We start from the raw sequence: 21,231 nt of genomic DNA on the forward strand, positions 1-21,231 counted from the left end.
GTAACACTCCAGAAACTGAGGCCTGTGTGCTTTCAGAGGGCTGCAAGCAGTCCTCTGCAAGGCTGGCAAGCTTCACTTTTTTTGCTATATGTGTCTGGGAGCTTGATTGAGATCTTACACTAAATAAAGAAATAAAATATCAGGTGCTGAATTATTCCAAGTGGAACAGGGTTTCCTCTCACTCATATCTTGAGGGTCACTTTCCTCTGCTCAGTGGTTAATAATCTGTTGTCTTGCTCTGAAAGAGCTGTTCTTAAATATGAATCAGGGTTAAACTCTCTCTATCTTGCTCCATTCCATAACCAGCTCCAGGTCTTGAGCTTGTCTGCAAACCTCCACTTCATTCTGGATGTCCTATTTGACTTCTGCCTTCTTACCATGGTTTCTTCCTGCTTTGACCTTTCACCACTGCACCACTGTCCTATCCATCCTGGCAGTCTCATGCTAACCCAAAGTGTTGTGTTTTAATTAGTCTTGATTTCCCATCCATGCTCCTGAATCAAAGCAGCCTCTTGAGGCTGTGTGTATCAGCTGGGCATGAGAGTGTATGAGAGCGTGTGAGCTCTTATTTCACTGGGAAGGTGGAGTAAAATGCATTTATCTAAACTATCTTGATAGTTTAATGTGTTTTGTTTTGCATTTCCAAAATAGGAATTAAATTTCTCTGTAAATATGGGCAAAATAAGAAGTATGAAAAAGATTTAAATAACCTTAAAGTTCTAATAGATGAATATTCCTTTACTATTCCTAAGCAGGCAGCAACTTGAGTACCTTTTGATTCCCATTTGTACTAAGGATGCTCCTGCTCCAGCCCCTTCCAAGATCAAATCACTGTGCTGCAATTTACTTAGGGAGGCATTTTCCCTGATATGTCTCCAGCCCTATAAAATTCTAGGCATGCCTATAGCACAGCCACTAAAATAAACAGCTGTAACATCTCCTCTGCTTCCATAAACTTTCCTGTTTTGCTCCCCATCTGCTTTGTCCCCTGGATGCCAGTGTGTAGTGCAGGTCCTTGCTGATATGCTAATTGGCAGCAGGGGTTTGATGGCATGTTTATTCCCATTTTTCTGCCGCAGGTGACTGATAAGCAGTTAACTGCAGCTACTCCTTTTTGCTGCAGTGGCAGAGGTAGGTCCTGCATTTTACCAGCCATTGTGCACAAGGCCAGAGGAGAGACCAGTTCCCTGCAGGACTGTGGCTTCCCTTCAGGCTGGGTTGAGAGAGCTTACAAGTCAAGCACTTCATGCTTTGTGCCAAGATTTGTCCTGCTTCAGTTCCCCATCTTAAAACCTGGAATAGCATTTATTTTCTCTGCTTTTGTTTGATCTGTTTGAGGCATAACACCTTGTATGATTTCTGATGAAAACTCACCTTGAGTTGTGGAATGCTGTTGCAATGTAAGATGAGTTACAATAACTCTGTCACAAGCAAGTTTTGCATACTTGGATATAATGTGTACCACTCTGGTGTCTGGGCTCTCAGGATTTTACTGTGGGTTTGCCTCTCCTTCCTTCCTGTGAAATGCTGAGATGATCTTTCCAGTTACATTGTGAGAGTTATTTCCCTTTCTGAAATTTGATCAATTGTCTTTTGACTGCCATGTGAAATGGGCAGCTGTGGTTTCTGAAAAGGTCCTGTTTTTTCCCATCCGCTCTTTAAAAAAGTGTGCAGACAGTGCTGGGAATGTTTAAAATGAAGCTGTTCCTACAATGATGTGAGGTTTTGTTGTGTGTTGGTTTCCGTATTGCTTGAGGGTTCATTTTGTTAGTTTGCTGGAGGTTTTTCGTTGTTGTTTTTTTTTTTTTAATTTGAGTAAAACGTGAACTTCAGACAACTTGGTGGGTTTGGGGGAGTCAGCCTTTGATGAAGTCTTTGCTGTGCAACAATGGCCTGATGGATGTCTTGTGGTGAGCCCCCCCTCAGACAGAGGCACAATATTCCTCTTGGATGTGATCCTGAAAATGAGACATAATTGTACCTTGATTAAACCTCACCACATCTGAGACCACCAGGAGCACAGAATGAGCTGACTTCTGGAGATTTGGGCATGGCAAGGAATGGATCTTGTTTCTAGGCTTCTGAGTTCATTTGTAGCATGGAGTGATGCCTGGAAAGGCTGATCTGGAATAGAGACTAGAAAGAGCAAAAGGAATAAAATAGGTATTTATTGAAAGGATACACCTTGGGCAGTGCAAGAGCCCAGGTCATGGCTATAACCAAATCAAATCCAAGAAGGATCTCAGTCATGAGTTTTTACACTTTTATAAGTTTTGGTTCATCTACATATTAGGGTTAATTGTCCAACCACAGCTTCAGGTTATGAAATCTCAACCCCTTGGCTTGCCCCTTTCTCTTAGCTCTTGTTTAGGCTTTTTGGGTAATGGGTGTTCTTCATTTTCTAGCTGGGAAGGGACTGCCTTGTCGAACTACCCTGTGAAGAGAGCTTACTAACACACCTAACATGAAGCTTCAGAGTTACACACCAAGCAGCAAAGAGTCTGAAAAACATAAAAGCTAAAACCCAAGGCATCAGGAGGGGCTCCAGAAAGAGCCTCTGACTGTCCCTCCTGCTTCCTCCCCAAATGCTGCAAAGCATTCCTTACCTGCCTGTGCCGGTGTGAGAGGGGCTGCAGAGGGTAGAGGAACCCTCCCTGGGAGGTGGTACCTGAGGACATGGAAGCCTGCTTGAAAGCTGCTGGGGGAATGAAGTGTCGTGGCAGGATGAGTGGAAGTTAAGTGACCACAGAAGTTATCTGTCCTGGGGTTTTTCTTTCCATGATCTTGGTTTACTAACAGTATGATTACAGGGCAGGTTTTCCCTTTTTGATATACTGGCAATAAGCACCAGGGCAGAAAAATAGAAACATTAAAATCATATGGTATTTGAGCAATAAATACGACAGGGCATGAATGATGGGACATTAATCCATGACGGTGTGCGACAAGGCAGGAATTTAAATGTCATAAGTTAGGCACTCGTGAGTTTTATTGGAATTATAAAATTTTATTAGAATACTGGTCAAAGTGTGGAGTTTCCCCCCACCCCCTCCCCTTATTTGTATTTGGGAAGAGGTGAGTTCTGAATTACGTCAGATACAAGAGACTGTGGGGTATTTAGAGGGCTGCCAGTGAGAGACAGAGGTGAATCTCCCTGGAGAGCTGTGGGTGGCCGTCTTTAGCCATGCTACTGCCTGAGGATGACCGTGTTTCGTGGCTGAAGGCACGCTTGGGCATTCCCGAGCTCGCTCGCCAGGGAGCTGAGCTGGTGGCCGGGACGTCCCTGCCCGGTGCCCTGCGCCCCGCGGGGCCGCGCTTCAGCACCACGGACAGGGCCGGCGGCTCTTGCTGTCCCTCCTGCTCTCGTCCCCACTCCCTGCAGCAGCCTGGCCTCTGACCCAGCTCCCAGCCTGCCTGCACTGAAACCTCCCAGAAACCTTCCCTGCCCTCGCAGCCCAGCCTGCAGTTTTCCCCCTGCCTCTTGCGCCTTTCTCTTGGAACGAGCTCCTTCACCTTCCAGCCCCAGCCTTGCTCTTGGGGTGCCTTTGCTTCCCTGGCTGCAGCTGCAAGCTGGCTCAAGGCATGGTGTGGGAGTTTGCCTGTGGGGTGTCCAGGCTGGTTTCACTGCCAGCAGTGCGTTTTTCTTCTATCTCTCCTGCTGTGCAGCCATCCTGCCCAGCTGCCTGTTTGACAGCTGCAGTACCTGCAATATCCCTGGAAGTGTTCAAGGCCAGGATGGATGGGTCTCTGAGCAACCTGACCTGGTGAAAGGTGTCCTGCCCATGGCAGGGGTTTTGGAATGAGATGATCCCCAAGGTCCCTTCTGATCCAATCTGCTCTAAGATTCTGTGAATACTAACTTTCTGAGCTGCGGTGATTCCTGGCACTGACTATACTCTGCAGCGTGAATGGATTTGTTTTGCAGCACCACTACCCGACTGCTGTTTGGGGGTTTCTCACATGAGTAGTTCTCTAGGACATCCAACCTCACTGCAACTGCAATCCTTGGGCTTTGGCTAAATGTTTGCTGTATCCAGTTGTGCGTGTTGATAATTGTGGGTAATTTGCTGTCTCAGAATAATGAAGGAATGCCTGCTGCACTCTGAAGCACTCAGTGCTTTGTGGTGATTAGTCTTGTCATTTGAAAATATTCCTCTCAGTGACCAGCAAAAGATAGTTCTTTTTAAGTACATAATGTATTGAAAAGAATGGGTAAAACGTAACTTTTGTGCACAGACATTCCTGTTTACTTTGACAGTGTTAACTGTCAAAGTGTTTTTCTGCTTTTGAGTGGTTATAAGTGTGCAGTGTAGCAAGCAGGCTTCACTGGGCTCTGGCTGGATTGAGTCACCACCAGTTCCCTGTCCCCCTCAGCCAAGCATGCCTTGGGCTGTCAGGAGGCACATCATGCCATGGCTCAGGTGTGGCTACAGGCAGGTCTCTTCTCAGAGCATGATTTTCTCCCTGTGTGCTGTGCTGCTGCAAACAGTTTTTCGGGCAGAGGTGCTCCTATGCCCGTGCCCAGGTGTGTCCCAGGCACCTGCTGTCTCCCTTGGCCCCATGCCTACCCCCCAGATATCAGGGGGAGGCAGCAGTCTGGGGTGAAGCAGGTCCTGCTTTGTGCTGTCTGTCTCCCAGGCTGAGTGTTTTTCTTGTCATTTGATGAGGCATAGCTGGAGCATGTCAGCCTCACCTCCTGCTGTGGCCAGGAGGTTCCACACAGCATGGGAGATGGCAGCTGCCAACTCTGCTGGTTCGGTTCTCCTCGTGTGCATCTCCCTGTGCTGGCCCACTGCCCCTGCCTGTCCTATCTCTGGCCCCTCGTGGTGCCCAGCTCTGCTCCCTGTGCTGGGGGTGCAGGTAGCTCTGTTCCCTGCCAACGTGGGGCGAGTGCTGCAGGGTAATGGCAGGCTTTCTTTTCATTAGCTGCTGTAAACACAGGGCTCTGGCAGCAGCCTGCTTTTCTGAGCCCAGGAAGACCATTTTTCCTTTTATCTATAATTTAGTGAAGTGTCAAGCCACACAAGTTTTAATGATAATAAGCAGCAGAGGAAATTTATTTATTTGCTGCAAAGGTGGTTTTCATTCCAGGGTTGTTTTTTTTACACTTCCCTCACAAGAAATGTTTGCTGTAACCTTGCTCCCAGTGTGTTCAGGCTACCTTCCCTGAGAATCTCAGACCTACAGTTCCTGCTTGGCTAAATGGCTTTCCAACCCTTCTCCCACACATGACACTGGGGCCAAGCAAACTGGGGAAGAAGAAGCAAGGAGAATATGGTGAGGTGAGAGCATTCATGAGCTTGGTGAGGTGTAATGGGATTCATGAGTTTCCCATCTTCCTCCTGTTACTGTGCATCTCTTACATTTGCTTCCCAGACCAACCTCTGACGGACTTGACTGCTGGGAAAAGCAGGGAAGGGCTTTTTTTGGGATGCCATGTAGCCCTTGCCTTCTGTCAGCCTATGAAGATGCCGGTGCTGACTGGAGATAAAAAAGTGGATTGATGTCATGTGGAGGAACCGGGGTTTCTTCCTGAGGTTCGGGAAGGCAGAGAGTGGAACTCTGGGCTGGCCAAAGAGGAGCAGGGGATGGGATGAGTCTCTGACAGGGGCCAAGCAGGAGAGAGATTACAACAAGGAATTGGAGCAAGGAATCTTTAGGGAAGAAATGGGGGAGTGGAAGGGGGATGGTGTGTAGAAGAGGTGACAGGAAAATGAATCTGAAGAGGAGAGGGAGGATTGACTAAGGTAGGGAAGAAGCACGTGTGTGTGGGAGATCTGCAGGTGGAAGCAAGTGTAAGGGAGAAATGGGTTTGCTAGGAAATATGTGGGAACTGTGCCTCTGAATTAACCAGAACCTTCCTCACCCCTTTCAGTGTGGCTTTGGAGGCAATATTAGAATTTTCCTAATTATTTTTCTTGGATGAGTTTTGCTATCCTGATGATATTAATTATTCTTAAAGGTCAACAGCACTCACTTGAATCCCCTTCTGTTCTATCATGTAATCAGTTAATTAATTGGAAACCATTTAGCAGAGTCTGCCGAGAGCTTAGCCTGCCGTATGCCCTGTTGTTTTGCTATTGCTGGAGATATATATATATATTTGTATTTATACCCCTTCTTTTCTTCAGAGACTCTGCAGAGCTCTTGGTACCATCCCAGTGCATCCCAGCCTCTGGCACCTCTCCCTGAGTCAGGAAGATTTGGGCTCAGACCCAGCTGTTAGTTTTCTCTTTGCTAACCCTTTCGAGGTTATTCAAGGCTCATTGATTTCTGGGCATCCAAGTAGGTGGGGATATTTCAGTTTTCTTTTTTCTTAAATATAAATTTGATGCAAAACCCCTCTAACAGCTGACATCACAGTCCTTGTTCAGGAGGAAGAGGGAGCACCAGAACCTGTCCCAACACATCTGTGCTCAATGAGCTGACGTTGAGGCTCTTGTCCTTGTCCAGTTCTCTCTGGGTGCTTGGAATGACCTCCCAGCTGGGTGGTACCTCTGATGAGCACCTGTCCCTATTGCTTCAAGGATGTTCATAGAATCACTGAGGTTAGAAAAAACTAATATCATCAAAGTCCAATTATAGTGTACTCAGAGATGCTGGGAAATGCCCTGTGGGCGTCAATCTCCTTCCCATGCCATCTCTTTAAGCTGTGCCTTGCCTCAGCTCTGAGCTTTTCTCTCACACAGAAAGGTGGGGTTGGCTCTGGGTTCACTGGAAACCTGTGAGCAGGAGGCATTCCCCAGTTGTTCTCTGTTCCCAGCTTGAAGAACAATGCAGTTTGAAGCAAACAGGGCTGGATAAACCCAGCCCCTTGCTGGAGCTGGCAGCTGGCAACCCTTGTCCTCAGCAAGCACACATCTCCAGTATTACTTCTGCATGCCAAAGCAGGAAGAAAGCCCAGTGTACAGTAATATTTTGGTCCAATGGATCTAGAATTGCTGCAGTTTGGGACAGAACAGATTAGGTGGGGACAGTGCAGCCCTGAGGACCTCTTGGGTGCAGGAGGGCAGCTATGGGGGAAGCCTCTTGCCTGTTGCAAGTTGATTTTTCTTTTCCTTGAGCAGAAGGCAGGCCAGTTCTGTGGATGCTGCTGGACTCTGCCCTGCAGGGAAGCTGGCAGGCAAAGGGAAAGCAACTGCAGGGCTGACCTAGCTTTTAACCTTTCCTTAAGTCCTCTGAGAGTCCAGATGTCTTTAGAGAAGAGCAATGAAAACTGCACGCAACAAGGGGGAGAGGAGTGTAGTGCAGAGGGCCAGATCCCTGCATCTGATCTGCCTCGAAGCACAGGGGACAGTGTGACCCACATCTGGTGATGGCTTCCCCATCTGTACCATGTGCTGAACTGAGACTTCGGGCAGCAATAAACTCTGAGGGGTGATTTGCCTCTGAACAAAGCTTTGTGCAGCTGGGAGATGCCTCAGAAGAAATGACTTGGAGAGTGTGGAAGGAAATAAAGGCTGGGCTGGGTTGAAGGCAGCAGCAGGACATGGCTGCTGCACTGCAGGGGCACTGGCAAGAGAGGTGTGGGCAGATGTGCTGCTGGCACTGCCTCTGGGGAGCCCTGTCACAGAGGTGTAGTGCCTTAATGCCTTCCCACTAGCTCTGCAGCTTTTCTTTTTTAATGCTGTGTTTAAAGACCAATACAGGAGATCAGCCTGTTCCAATCCCTCAGCCCTCTTTCAGCGTGAATTTGAAAATCAGGGTCCTGCAGCTGGGAAATACAGAGGGATTGGTGGTTCTTTCCTCCAGGGCCAGTGGTGTGCATGTGGAATGGCAGGGTCTCTTCTTGTGTCACCCATGATGGTCCCTCTCTGGTGCAGGATCCTCTGAGTTTGGGAAATTATTGCAGATTCTGACTTAAGCCCTAGAAAAATAAATAGTTTGTGGGCACTGAGATGATTATGGCATGGCATATGCTGTGTGACACATGCCTTACAAAGTAGAGGACAGAACCTGTGGACAGGAGAAAGGATATAGTTTTGCTGCCCGAGCACACAAAAGGTTGAACCTTGGAGACTTTTTGTTTCTGCTGTGTTTGGGGTCAGAAAAGCCCTGGGGGTTGCTGGGTGTTGCTTGAGGAGCAGAACTGAGCTGTAGGCATTGCCAGACCTCTGTTAATTGTCTCACTCCTCCACAGCACCGATATATGTGTCCTGGCGCTGAGCCTTGAACAGGGAGCAAACCCAGGAGAACTGCTGGCAGCTAGGAAATCTCAGGCTGACCAGTTTAATGCCCATGCTGTTCTGCTCACTCTGCTTTCTGGACATGCAAAGTTTGCACGCACTTGGCAGTGCCCAGTCCTTTTCCAGGCTGTCTCAGCTGTGTCCTGCTGGGACTTGGGGCTGAGCTATTGGAGATTCCACATGAGTCTAATATTTGCAGAGCCTGATTTGTGGGGAGGCCTGTCCTGCCGCAGCTTCTGGGACTTGTGGGGGTAATTTTAGCACATTCATTAAGGGAGGACAGTACATTTTTTCCCTTAATGAGCAAAGCTGCTTACTAAACAGGAAGAGGAAGGAGGGGGTTGGGGAAGGCAGGGTGGGTGATGGGAGTGTAACAGTGCTTTTAGAGGTCATTGGAGTTATCTGGCAGGGACAAGCAAGCCACAAAATGACTTTCCAACATTTCTCTAGTTCAAACCCAAAGCTTTAAGAGCTTACTTGCTGCGGATATGAAGTTTGAATGGAGCTGCCCCTACAGCAGCATGTGAGACTATGGCATTCTCCTCTCCCATGGCCACCAGCACCCAGCTATGGCTGCAGTGAGATGTGAGATGATGGGAAGCACCTGTTGTGCCCAAATATCAAGAGAGTCACATGCAGTGCCACCAGCATATCCATCACTGGGGACTGCAGCTGAGGATGTACATCTCTCCTCGCATTTCTGCCAAGCACTCACTCGCTCATGCTCCCTCAGCCCCAGCTGCTCTGGGAAGTTAATCCCTCCCAGTCAGGATTTTCATAGTGGCACCATGTTATTAAAACGTGTGAAAAACTTCTCCCATGCAGAAATAAATGTGTCAGCTTGGAAACAAGGGCAAGTGGAGGATGGAGCGGCGTGGAGGAGGGACAGGTGCACAGGGTCCCTCCCCAGCAGCAGCGTTTCTGCCGTTGCGTTGAGCTGAACTGCATAAAATAACTTACAGTTTAATTACAGGGGCTCCTGCTTGTTGGTGTCATTAATGAGGCAACTGGCTTAATTTAGCTGAATAAAAATGGCTTTAATAGTGGAAACACTTTTGGCTGCTGGGTAATTAAGGGAAAAGAAAAAATGCTGTCTCCTCTTGCATTAAAGTCCACTTGTTCTGGTCCACACAGATCTGGACTCTTCTTTGTTCCACCCTCCCCCATCTCTTTTTTTAACTCCAGGAGCTCATTCAGGGCTCCGTGGGGCACCCCAAGGCCCCATCTGTCACTCATGCTGTGACAAAATGGCAAAGGTCACCTCCCCTCCCTGTTGGTCACCAGCAAGGTCTTGGCAGCATCTGTGGGAGAGTGTGTGGGACACAGCCTGTGGGACACAGCCTGTTCCCTCCTGACATGGAGGGAGAGAGCAAGAGCTGGGATTTAGCTGTCACTCAGAGGTAACAGCCTGCCCTTGAGGTGTGCAGCAAGCTGCTGGTTAGAGGGCTGGTGGGGATGGAGTAAGAGCCTTGGGAGCATGGCTGCTGCAGCAGGAGAATTGTAGAGTGGTCCTGAGCCTGGGCCATGGGTGGGTTGGGTGGCTCTGCCCTGGGCCTGGTCCAGGTGAGCTCTCTCCAACCCTCTCTCCCTAGTCAACTCCTTTTGGAGGCAAAAGCAACCTGGCAGCTGCTTCTAGAGACTGCCTCCATGGAAAAGAGCATCTTGTGAGTGATGGAGAAAATGTCCCATGGCAAAGAAGCAGTTTGAATATGCTCCAGGAGTGCTGATGGCAGATCTGTCCTGGGAGAGACAGGCTTCTGTTCATTGCTGAGAAATATGCAGGGAAGGCATTTTGCTTCCCTCTGACTGCATTTCCTTGACATGTGATGTACTGTATTTTGTTACAGGTGGAACTGATGCATAGGCTGTTAAGAAAGGTTGGCTGGCAAACTGCAAAAGGACTGTTTCCACTTTCTTATAATTCTGCCAAATTTTAATTGCTCAGGCTGAAACTCTCTGTGTTGGGTGTTTGCTCCTGGCTGATTCTATTTTTTAATATTTGTTTCTAGTTTCATGTAAGAGCTTTCTCAAATGTTTGAGGTGGTAGAAGGGTGGTTGGGAAAAAGCTGTTTTGCTCAAGCTAGAAAATGCTGGTGATGCTGCTGTTACAGAACATTTGCACCCTCCTTTTGTGGAGGGAAAGAAATCTTGTCAAAGGGCAGATTTTGCTTGGAAGACTTGGTTTTACTCGGGGACATCTTAGGTCAGTAGAATGGTTCTTGGTCCAGTTGGAGGGGAGAAGTTTTGCAATGAGTACGGGAGAGGACTAGCAGCTCTTCTTGGGACGCTGCTCTTGGTGTGGGAGGGTGTAAAAATGGGGAAGATCATAGGAATTGTGGGTATGGATAAGGAAATTGAGGCTGACAAATATTTGGGAGTGGTTGGAGACCAATGAGTAGTGTGATTCAGCTAGGAGGGAGAAGGAAATGGGTTAGGAAGGAGAGAGCTGGTGCTGCCCAGGCAGAGCTCAGGAGGATGGGGGTTCTTGTCACTCCAGTAACAGGGATTTGGAGAATGGAACTTGGAAATGCTGCAGGAATGCAGCATGGGCCTTTGAGAGGCCTTGATTTGGAGCTGTGAGAGGACTAGCTCTGTGTGTGAGTGCCTTGATTTTCCCCAATCCTCCCCATTTTTGCTGTACAGAACACGGGGAAACTTGGTGTGTGCAGCTGAAGCTTGTGATTGAGGGGAACCTTGTAAGCACCTAACAGGAGTTACAAAGTGCTGGAACTCAGAGCCTCACCTCTGGAGCCATAATTTAATTTTCTTGTGTGCATGTACTGGGATTCCATCTCTTACTATAGGATCCCATTATCCTTCCCCAGGAAACTTGTCCCATTGAGCATGTGGGATGGATCTGTTCTGGGGAGAAATCACTGCTGTGCAGTGAAGTTTTTCTGGAAGAGTTCTGTCTGCTGCAGCACAAGTCAGTAGCTGTACTCTTTTGTATGTGGAATCCCAGTCCTGGCATCTCTGACCTTTGGAGTTTTTGTGACCAAAGTGGTGTATTTATAATGTGCGTTTGTGTGCAGCTCCTTTCGATCTCTGTGCTGAGGTCTGTCTCTGAGCCTGAGGAAGGACCTTTGTGACATTTTGAAATACCCAAGGTGTCTCTTTCCAGTGACAGACATGTTCCTCCTCTCTGTGTGTGTCCAGGCTGATCTGAAATGGAGCTGTGGGTGTGTGTCCCCCTGACCAGCCCTGAAGAAGTTGATGGTCAGGTCAGATCAAACATTGGCTTTGCCCTTTGAGAGCAGAGTCTCCTGCCAGATGTGTGCAAGGGAAGACCCATCTCCTCTCTCCCTAATGCTTGCTGTGGGTTATTGTCTGGAGGAGGGAGGAGCAGGTAGGAGTTGGTTTCCAGGCACCGTGGGAGATGAGAAGCGGAGCACATCTGCCTTGCAAAGCCCCTTGCATTAGTGAGGATGTATCCTTTCTCCATCTCTCTGTGTCCTAAACTGTAATAACACGATCATGCTATTTTTGATTCCCTTATTTGCGTGGAAAGCCTGTTGTTTTTTCTCTTCTCTTTCAGAATCCAATTTTCTCTTGACATTTCTGCCTAATGTAGCAAAACATGACCTTTGAGAAAGGACATTCCAGCGAGATTCACTCCCTCCTCTGCATTTCTGCTTCTCTCCCACATCTTGCTGTCTCTCATGCATCCCCTTTACGCTTCCTTCTTCTCCCTGGGCTGGGGGAGGGAGTTTACTCTCTCACTTTTCAGTAACAGTGAGTTGCTCCTTTCCCTCCCACTTTTCTTCTGTCTTTGCAAAATTTCCAGATGCTTAGTGCTCTGGGGTGGATAAAGGAGGGAATCTTGTAATGTTTTTCTTCCCCCTTGCTTAGCTTTACCTGCCATTTTTCTACTTTTTCAGAGGCTGGAAGCAGTTTGTCTACAGATGTGGGAATGGTGGGATCATAGTCATGTGAAATGAGGTACCTGTGGTTTGCTGTGGTTCCCTAAGCAGTATAGTCTGATGTGAAGCAGAGCCAGTATTTAAAAAACACCACTGTGCCATCATCGTGTTTGGGCTTGTTCTTTTGCCAGGTTCATGGGGAGCCTTTGGGACAATGCTTTGCTGTGTGAGCAGCTCCCCCACTCCTAATTGCAGAGTTCTATGCAGGTGGGACAGGACCAGAATTGCTTTCCCCTTGCTGAAACACAGTGTAAGGGAAGAAATGAATCTATCATCCCCAATCCTGGTGCATCAGACCTGTGCCAGCAGGAGCCATTCAAGGGTTTGCTCTCTTGATTTTAGCACTTATTTGCAAATCAAAAAGGGTTTGGGGGCTGAGTTCTGCACAGCTGGACTGCCTTGGGTCACATCTCCTATTTGGCCAGCCCAGAGCTGAATGAACCTCAGGTGATTCACATTGCTCTTCCCCGTGGGCCAGGCTGAGGAAGAGGGGCTGCCCTGCCTGCCTTTGGCTCACAGCAGGGATGGATGTGGGTGAAGGATGTGAGGCAGCACCTCCTGTGTGCTCTGGAGGCCAGCAAAGAGATTGGGCATTTGGGGCTCTCCCAGAGCTAGAGATCACCTGCTCCTCTGCTCACTCACCCCATGGACTTGTCACTTGATTGATGGCTCTCAGGCTGGCCAGAACAGAGCATGTTTCATTACCATCTTTTTGTGCTGTTAGAACCTGGGGGCTGTTCTCCTTCTGCTCACCCTACTCCAAACGCATTTCTTCCTCTTGTTTTTATTAATTCAGTTCCTTTTACATTCTTTCATCCTCTCTGGCTTTCAGCTAAAGAGAAGATGTCTGCTGGGTTGTAAAGCTCTCCCAGGTAGATGAGATTTATATTTTTGCAAGTTTGGGCAGATGGAGAAGAGGGATGGGGAGCTGTTGGCTGCTGGAGCAGTGGTACCCCTGGGTGCAAGCAGCACACAGACATTCTGGGACACCTGGAATGCATAGCTACTGCAGATCATATGATAACACCTTGGGTAATCATTGTGCTGTCATTTGAACCTGGCTGTTACTATTTTTAACGTGAGGTTTGTATTTAATTTTTCGTTCAAGTTCTGAAATTAGACTTGTTCTTTTTGCTTATGGTTGGTTGAGCTCCAGATTCATGGGTAAGAATCAGACATTGGATTTTTTTCCCCTTAACATTGCAGTAGGATATAAATCATGTTTTTTCCTCTTAAGGAAAAAAAAAAAAGAAGAGGAACTTCCATTTGGGTTTGTCCTCATTAGAATCTCTCATTATGAAGTCTGAACTTGAGTTTTAAACTGCTTGACAGCCTCCCTATTGAGGAGGACGATGAGCTCTCTGGAAGTGGTAGGGCCATGTGCAGGAAGAATTATTTACAGTGACTACTTTTTTCCCCCTTAATTTTCAGAGACCTCTCCGGGAACCGGCTCACCACTCTGTCATGGCAACTCTTCCAGACACTGCGACTCTTTGAACTGTAAGTCCCATCCTGGGGGGTATCTCTTGGGAAAAGACAGGAGGCTGAAAGGAGGAACAATTTCCAAATAGAGCTATTTTGAAGCCAGCGACTAATTACCTAAAACTCCAGTGGGCAGCAACATCCTTGGGAGGTTTTCCTGGGTATGGGAGCACCAGAGCAGAACTGCTTCTCTTTTAACTTCACAGTAGCTGGCTAATTAATGTCGGGATGATGAACAAGTCATGCTTGGAGTAGTAAATGGTTGACTAACTCTGGGAGCACATTAGAAATAGTTACTAGGCCAGATTTTGAATGAATCTCTTCAAACACTTGCTCTCATCTGTAGCAGGGTAGGGCTAACTGCTTTTCTTTAGTTGGTGCACATGTTTACAAGACACCCCTGCTTTTTAGGCCCATGATTCCCTTTTTCTCTAGCAATGGAGACACCTCCCAGCTCTGATGTGGGAGACGATGAGATAGCTGTGTCTCCTGGGGCACTGGTGGCCTTCAGCCTGTTGAATTATTGATAGAGCATTCAACATCATGCTTGAAGAATAGGTGGACATGAAATCAATGGGACGTTGCCCTGATGACCTGTTTTGTTGAATTTTAGAAATAGTTGTTTGGTGAGTACAAAAAAATATATATTTGTAGGATTTGTCCCAGAGGATCCTGGGAAATTCCATTCATCCTCACCAATGATCAATAGAGCTGTAAGCTAGAAGTGACTTATGAAAGAATAAAGACAGTCTTTCAAGTGGGAGTAAGTGTGTTATCACCAGTGTTACTGCAGTGTATTTTATTTCTGTCAAATTGTTAAATGAAAAATACTAATAGTGATATTAGAAAATGGAGAAACGCCCTTCTAATGGGGAAATTTGGCTTGCAGAGTTAAAATGCTGAATTCAGAATTTGTCTCCTTGCTGATTACAGCTCTAAATATTTTTCAAGTCTGGCTTGGGTTTCAAGTATAATTGCATGAGTCATTTGTATTCTTAGACCTTTACTTATTGTCATTGCACAGTCTGGCAAAACTCAGATTGATGGTTGTTAACCAAGAGGGACCCAAGAATGGAGGAGCAAATGGGACTGCGGTCCTGAGCTGGAGGCACTCACAGGGCCTGGGGTAATGGTGAGCCTGCAGATTAATGGCAATACTTCCAAAGGGGCTCATTTTTATGTGCTTTTGCTTCATTTGGTCATATTTTGTTTCTTCAGGCACGTCCCAGGTCTGCCAGCTCCAGCCGGGCTCAAAAGACCAATACCAAGCACAAAGGGAATTGAGAAGCTGCTTTTTGGGTAGCAGAGGCTACTTCACCTGATGAATTAATGTGTGTTGTCCTGATATGATGATCCTGGCAGGGAGCTGGTGTGCTTGGGGTGGCTTTGGATGGTGTCAGCAGAGTCACTTGGGGCCAGCACTCTGCAGCGTGGAGAGGGGGAAGGAGCTGAATTACTCGGCTCCAGTTGGAGCTGTGCTCAGAGCATTTTTCTTGGAGATAACAAACCCCAGTGAACCAAAGAAACAGTGCACAAAGAAATGTGGAACATCACAGCGCTGGTTGGTAGGAAGCCATGGTGGGGTGGGAAAGCAGTACTGATGTGTTGTCCATGGTGTCCCCTGGGGAAGCTTGGCATTGTGTGGGGCAGGAGCCTCAGCTGAATCTCTCCTGCTCCAGGCTGTGAAAGGGGTCTTGGCAAACCAACTTCTGGCACCAGTTCCAGTGAGCAATTTAGGCCTACAAATGTGCCTGCCCACAGGGGCTGCCTCGCTCTCGGCAGGGCTGGAGTAAGAGCCAGGTCAAGTTCATTTTTCCTAAAGAATTTCTTTAGGTGCTTCCTGACAAATGTTCCCCTCTGAGTTCCTTGTAACTAAGGATCCTTCATCCTCATAAGCACAGCTAGGATGGGGATTACCAGAATAATGTGGTGATGCTGTTCCCCAAACGTGACAGGAGAGGGATATTTTATCTGATATCCACTGGGATGTCAATTTTTAAGGGGCAGAAGGATGTGCCTGATGTGTCCTTCCTGGGGCCATCCCGAACCTTGGAATTGTTGGAAAGAATGTAGCGCAGAGGTGTAGCCTGAGCTATTGGCTCTGAATAGTGATTAACATAAAGATGTTGGGAACTAAGTTGAGGACATGTTACCTACTGTGAGGTGGTTGTGGACCTGACTGCAAGAAGGATGGGACTTGTTGGTGAGGAAGAACAGGTCTCCAAGATGGGGAGAAATTACTAATGGATCTACAAAAGTGGGAAATACTGTATTTTTTTTTTTAGAAGTGCAGGGGATGGGTGAGTAACAGACAGATTTTTGGCACACTGAGCTCCAAGGAGGCTTCCAGAACCTGGGAAGGAGATGGAATACATGGCCCACATAAAGCTAGTGTGAAACACTGGTGAAAGCTAGAAAGGGAGTTGCAGATTGACATCAGCCAAGGACTTGAAATTGAGCCAAAACTCTCTGAAAAGGGAGAAGGTGGTGAGCAGCAGAGGCCGATGCAGAGACAGCTAGCCTGAGGAAGACAGGCTGAGCAGCAGAATTTCTGCACAGCAGTGGAGAGGCCAGAAGGTCCAGGAACACAGAGAAGCTGTCAAGAGTGCCCTCTGCTCCAGAGGGTTATGTCTGTGTGGAGGGTTGGTGGAACAAGCGGGTGCAGAGGCTCACCAGAGATGCCTCACACTGAATTCCAGTGCCCCTGTGCTATAAGGCAATCACGGATCCAGAGGAAGGAAAGTCATCCAAGCCAAAACCATGACTTACAACGCAGCAGTTTGGAGCAGCAGAGCTTGTGGTTAGGGAAGCAGTGGGAGGATTGTCTCCAGGAGAGCGCTGGGAGGAGAGGAACTACAACAGAGTATGACATGGAGACTGCCAGGAAACACGAGTCCTGACAAAGCCACTCACAGTGAACAACGAAGAGTAAAGATCAGAAGAGTACTGGGCAGGTGGATAGCAACTTGGGGCTTGAAATTGCTGCTTGGCTGCATCTAAGGCATTGCAGCCTCATGAACGTGGTATTGCTTTAAAGAAGAATTTCTTGTTCAACAGAGCTGAGATTTTTTCCCCTGCTGACTCACTGAAGAAAGGATGGCAAAAATGTGGCACACTTCCAGAGAATATTATCTCTTGCTCGTTCTGGCCAGAAACAAGGCTTGGAATGGTTTCCAGTAACTCCAGCCCAAATTCCCATGGCATGGGCTGACCTTGACCAGCAGGGCTCAGGCTAATGAGCAAACTCTCCTAAGTCTGAAGTCGAATGTGTGCAGGGAAGCATCTGACACATGCAACAGCTCATAAACATTGGGCTTAGAGCCTTTCTTATCCAGAAGTCACAGCTGGTTTCCTCTGTCATGTCCTTGGCTTCCTTTGTCATGTCCTCCGAGAGCTTAGAGCTGACATTTCAAGAAATTCCTTCCCGGAAAGACCTAAGACTCTGGATCCAATTACATCTTTGGTTGTATAAAGCCTTGTAGTCCTGAACATCTTGCTGCTCTGTCTGGCCCATCAGCATTTCTAATACCAGCAGTCCCTGCCAAGTTGCCCTGCAGTACATTGCTGCAATGCTACAGCAAGAGGCTTTGGTGGGGATAGGGCACAGCAACATCTCTGTTAATGTTCTAAGTCCAACTTAACATGGCCTGTGCCTCCAGCTTTGAAACTTATCACCACCAGCAGTCCTGGTAATAGAGCTATGGCCAGGCAGTGGGTACTTGCCTGCTCTCTGCATTAGCTGAGCCAGCTGTCAGCACACACCACTCCCTGTTCCAGTCCTTCCCTTTCTATACCAGCCTCTTCTGGCATGGGTTCAGAAATAACAGTTTTGGTTGGACCACCAAGAGAAACCCTGCTTCTGGGAAATTAATAGGAATTTAAAAAATTAGATTTTGTTCTCTCTCTGCTGAGAGTTCTTTGCTTCTTAAGCTTAGGGAAATGGCCTCAGTCCCAAGGTAGGAAGAGCATTTTAATCGTAAGAGTATGAAACCTTGGCAGGAATTTTATGTGAATTGAAACAGACGGGAGAAGTGTGGCAAGGATCTCTGCTGCCCTCTGAGAGGTTTTAGCTGCAGACAGTTTTGCTTTAGCTGATGAGTGGGGAGGCATGGGACAGGGCATGTATCTCATTTAGCTGCCTAGTCTGGAAAAAACGTCTTGTGTGTGTGAAGTCCCTGCCTGTTCCAGAACACACTGGAGTGTTGATGACATCTGTCTCCCACACTGGTCCACCCTGGTGAAGGCTGTCCAGGCAATTTTGGGAGATAGTGGGTACAGTTCTGCAGAGAGCAAATCTGGGCTCAACCAGGCACCAGCAGCATCACTTTTCCAGAGTTGACTTCATGGCTCTAGGGTTTCAGTTTTGATGGGCCATTGTCCCACCAAATGACAGCTCATGGCATGATTGCCCCAATTTTCCTCTTTCCCAAACACAGTGTGTTTAGGGAAGGGGCTGTGCCCTGAGTACACCCTACTATCACTCTCTACTTATGGTGCTGGTGGATGGCTCTGCCTCAGGTGCAGGTTTAGCCCCTTTTTGGATGAATTTCTTGAGTGACAGAGCAGCTCTGCTTGTGCAGAGAGCCTATTGCAGCTGTGATATTTGCTGTTTCTCACAGGCATTTTCAGTTTTAAGGAGGGCTGAAGAAGGTGTGGGGGTGTGCACAGCTCCTGTGTGGCTGCAGCCAAGGGATGCTTTGGCAACAATTGCAGCCTGCATGCAAAAAATGCCCTTTGGGTTTGTTTATTCCAGGAATAAGTTGTGCTGGATATGTCCCACACACAGCCCCTTGCCTTAATTCTCACTGGGGTGCTCCTGCACCCATGGCCTGAAGCACATAGCAGTGTCCTCTGGTCCAGCAGTGTGTTTTGTCCAAAGGGCACCTTGTGGTCACCAAGGTGCTTCTCCTTTCTGCAGAGAGAGAAGGTGTGCACCCTTGTCCACAGGCGGAGGGTTGTAGGTACTGGAGGTGTGTTACAGAAAAGTGAGAGGAAGAGTTTGGAAGCAGCTGCATCTCCTAATGGTCTCTGCAAGGGAAGGGGTCTGAGGAGAAAACTGGAAGTCCAGGTTTTTGGGCAGGTTTAGGACAGTGTTAGTGTAGAATTCCCTATGCACCTGTCTAGAGAGCTGGCTGGCATGGAAAGGCAGGCATGGAGGAAAGGGTATTTTCTGCATGTTGGGAATGCTTTAGCAATGCATGTTAGGGTCAATGGGTGCACACATGTGCCCCTTCTGCCCGCAGAGCTGTGCCAGCTGCCCGTGGCACTCAGCACATCCAGCCTGTGATGGGAGTTAATTTGTGCAAAAAGCCCCTCGGAGGGGGGGGGGGGGATCCTTGATTAGAGCGAGTTACATCACTGGTGTTGGGGCAAGTTGTGGGGAAGTTCTGCCCTGAAACCCGTGGCTCCTGTATTATTCATGGCCCTTCATGAATTAGCAATGGGCTGGGAAAGCTGCTGTCTATTACTTACAGAGCTGCCCTAAAGTGCTAGGACAGCAGCTCTCCCAGCAGCCTCATTTTGTGAGGATATTTGCAGGAAGCAGAATTTCTCCCCCATTGCATTTGAGGTCCCCCAGCTCCCTGCCAGGTCCCAGGGTACATCCTCAGTTACCTGATCTGCCATCATTTACCCATGTGCCATCCCATGTCCTGTTGGTATCAGTGATTCTGGGGGGCTGCAGAGGAGGAGATTCATGGTTGAAGAGGATGTAAAGGCTGTGCAAAACCCTGGCAATACCTGTCAGAGCACGCAGGGAATGTCTCATCACTCAAATCCTACCAAATCACTGCGCTAATCTGCTCTGGTCTGTTAAATTTAGTGCTTTGGCCTTTGAGTTGCTTGTCTGAGCCTTGTACCTGTGTCACAGAGGTTTATGTGCTTTTGGTGGGAAAGAAATGAACTAATGAAAAGCCACAGAGTGAAGCTTTAACTCAGTGGTTGCTCTAAAAAAAAAAAATAAGTCAGATGACATCTTGATGTATTTGAAAATGCAAAATGGCATCATTAGGGTTCAGGTTTAGCAACCCTGGATGCAACCAGAAGACCCCTTCAGTTCTTCCCTTTGCAGCATTGTATTGACAAAACAGCAGCTGCAGATGTTTGGAAGGTTGTTTCCAAATCCTGTTAGTCACTGAAATTAATTTTGTAAAAGCAAGCATGAATTTTTCAGTAACACGTGGAAGAGAGCAGGAAAAAAGCTTTCCCTTGTATGATGGGGTATCTAGATATCACGTGAATCAATGTTTTGACCTTCGGGGATGCCTTTCTGCTTTGGGGTGACTGAGCTCATCTTTGCCACTGTTGGTTCTGCTGATCCCAGCTTTCTTTGCTTTACAGTTGTGTGGGGAGATATTTTGTTTGTTCAGGCTATATCTCCTAGTTTTTGCTCAAATTATTGTTGCAACCAGCTTTGGTAACTCAGTCTTGGCTGACCACTGGGCTCTTCTCCCTGGTGGGACTTGCCCTTCTATCATGTTCACAGAGACCTGCAGAGCTTTAAAAATGTAAATGAAATAGTTAATAGGTTGGAAAATCAATTATAATAAACATTCCTGGTATATAAACTATGTGTAAGTGTGGTTTAAATGAAGTACATTAAAGGCAGTGCTTTTCTCCATTTCTCCTGGCCAGGTCAGCAGGGTCTCAGCACAGTGCTGATTGATTTGATTAAAATGCATGTTCCACTGCACATTAGCTTGTGTTCTGGGTCACCAGGAGCCTGTGTTTGTACAAAGAACTTGGGAGAATAGCTGCCAGCTTCTCTGAGTGCTTGTTGGGCCTTGAGTTGTGCTTTGCCCAGCAGAATCTTGGACTGCCACTGAAGTGGGATTTGAAAGTGTACACCAATATTTTAGGGTAGTAGAGAGCTGTCTGCTCCTTTGATGAGGGGATGACTCTTTTGGGTGTCTGGGTGGCAGTGGGACCAAGCCACAGTAGTGCAGATCTTGTGGTGAGAGACCATGAATGCATCTGTGTGCTGCCCTAGGAGATGTAAAACCTTGTGTGCACTCAGGGAGGAGGCTGAGTGAACACATGGATGTGTGACTGTGGCAAAGACGGGAATAATAACTGCCAGAATACTCCAGGTGGATAACGCGGAGAAGATTGTACTAAAGATCTTGCACATGCATGGTGGCTGTCCTCCTTGGGGGTTCTAGAGCCAGGTGCCAGTTCTGTTCATCCTTCCCCATCCCACCATCCTTTCTCACCTCTCTCTGCCCGCAGGAGACTAGAGAGGAACCTTTTTAACTGCAGCTGCGACATCCGCTGGATCCAGCTCTGGCAAGAGAAGGGTGAGGCAAACCTGCAGTACCAGGATCTCTACTGCATGACCATGGATGCAGCCATCATCACTTTGAAGGAGATGAACATCACCCAGTGTGGTAAGGATCCCTGGGCTGGACGCAAGGGAGGCCAGGAGCATCCCTGTCCAATCCAGCACCTCAGGTTCAGCTATTTCAGGAACCTGATGTAGCAGGATCCCACCATGTGGTTGAGAACAAGGAGGTTGAAGCTGGTTGGGATAGTTTGTAGATTAAAAATAGAATATCTCGGTAAATGTGAGGCTGCTATTAATGTGTGTATGAAAGATATTGGGTGATTTGGGGCCTTTTCTTCACTGCGATGCTGCTGCTTGACAG

General features: G+C 47.7%; 1 protein-coding gene across 4 annotated transcripts in view; it reads left to right on the forward strand.

Moving 5' to 3' along the window:
* NTRK3 (neurotrophic receptor tyrosine kinase 3) overlaps nt 1-21,231 on the forward strand; it is a 205,137-nt gene that overhangs the window by 39,186 nt on the left and 144,720 nt on the right. For all 4 annotated transcript variants that reach the window (XM_062501233.1, XM_062501234.1, XM_062501235.1 and 1 more), the window contains exons 4-5: nt 13,538-13,606; nt 20,816-20,973. In XM_062501233.1, coding sequence (XP_062357217.1) covers nt 13,538-13,606; nt 20,816-20,973 — 227 coding nt within the window. The remainder of the gene's footprint in view (nt 1-13,537; nt 13,607-20,815; nt 20,974-21,231) is intronic.

The sequence above is a fragment of the Cinclus cinclus genome, chromosome 13 (genome assembly GCF_963662255.1).
Source record: "Cinclus cinclus chromosome 13, bCinCin1.1, whole genome shotgun sequence".
NCBI lineage: Eukaryota > Metazoa > Chordata > Aves > Passeriformes > Cinclidae > Cinclus > Cinclus cinclus.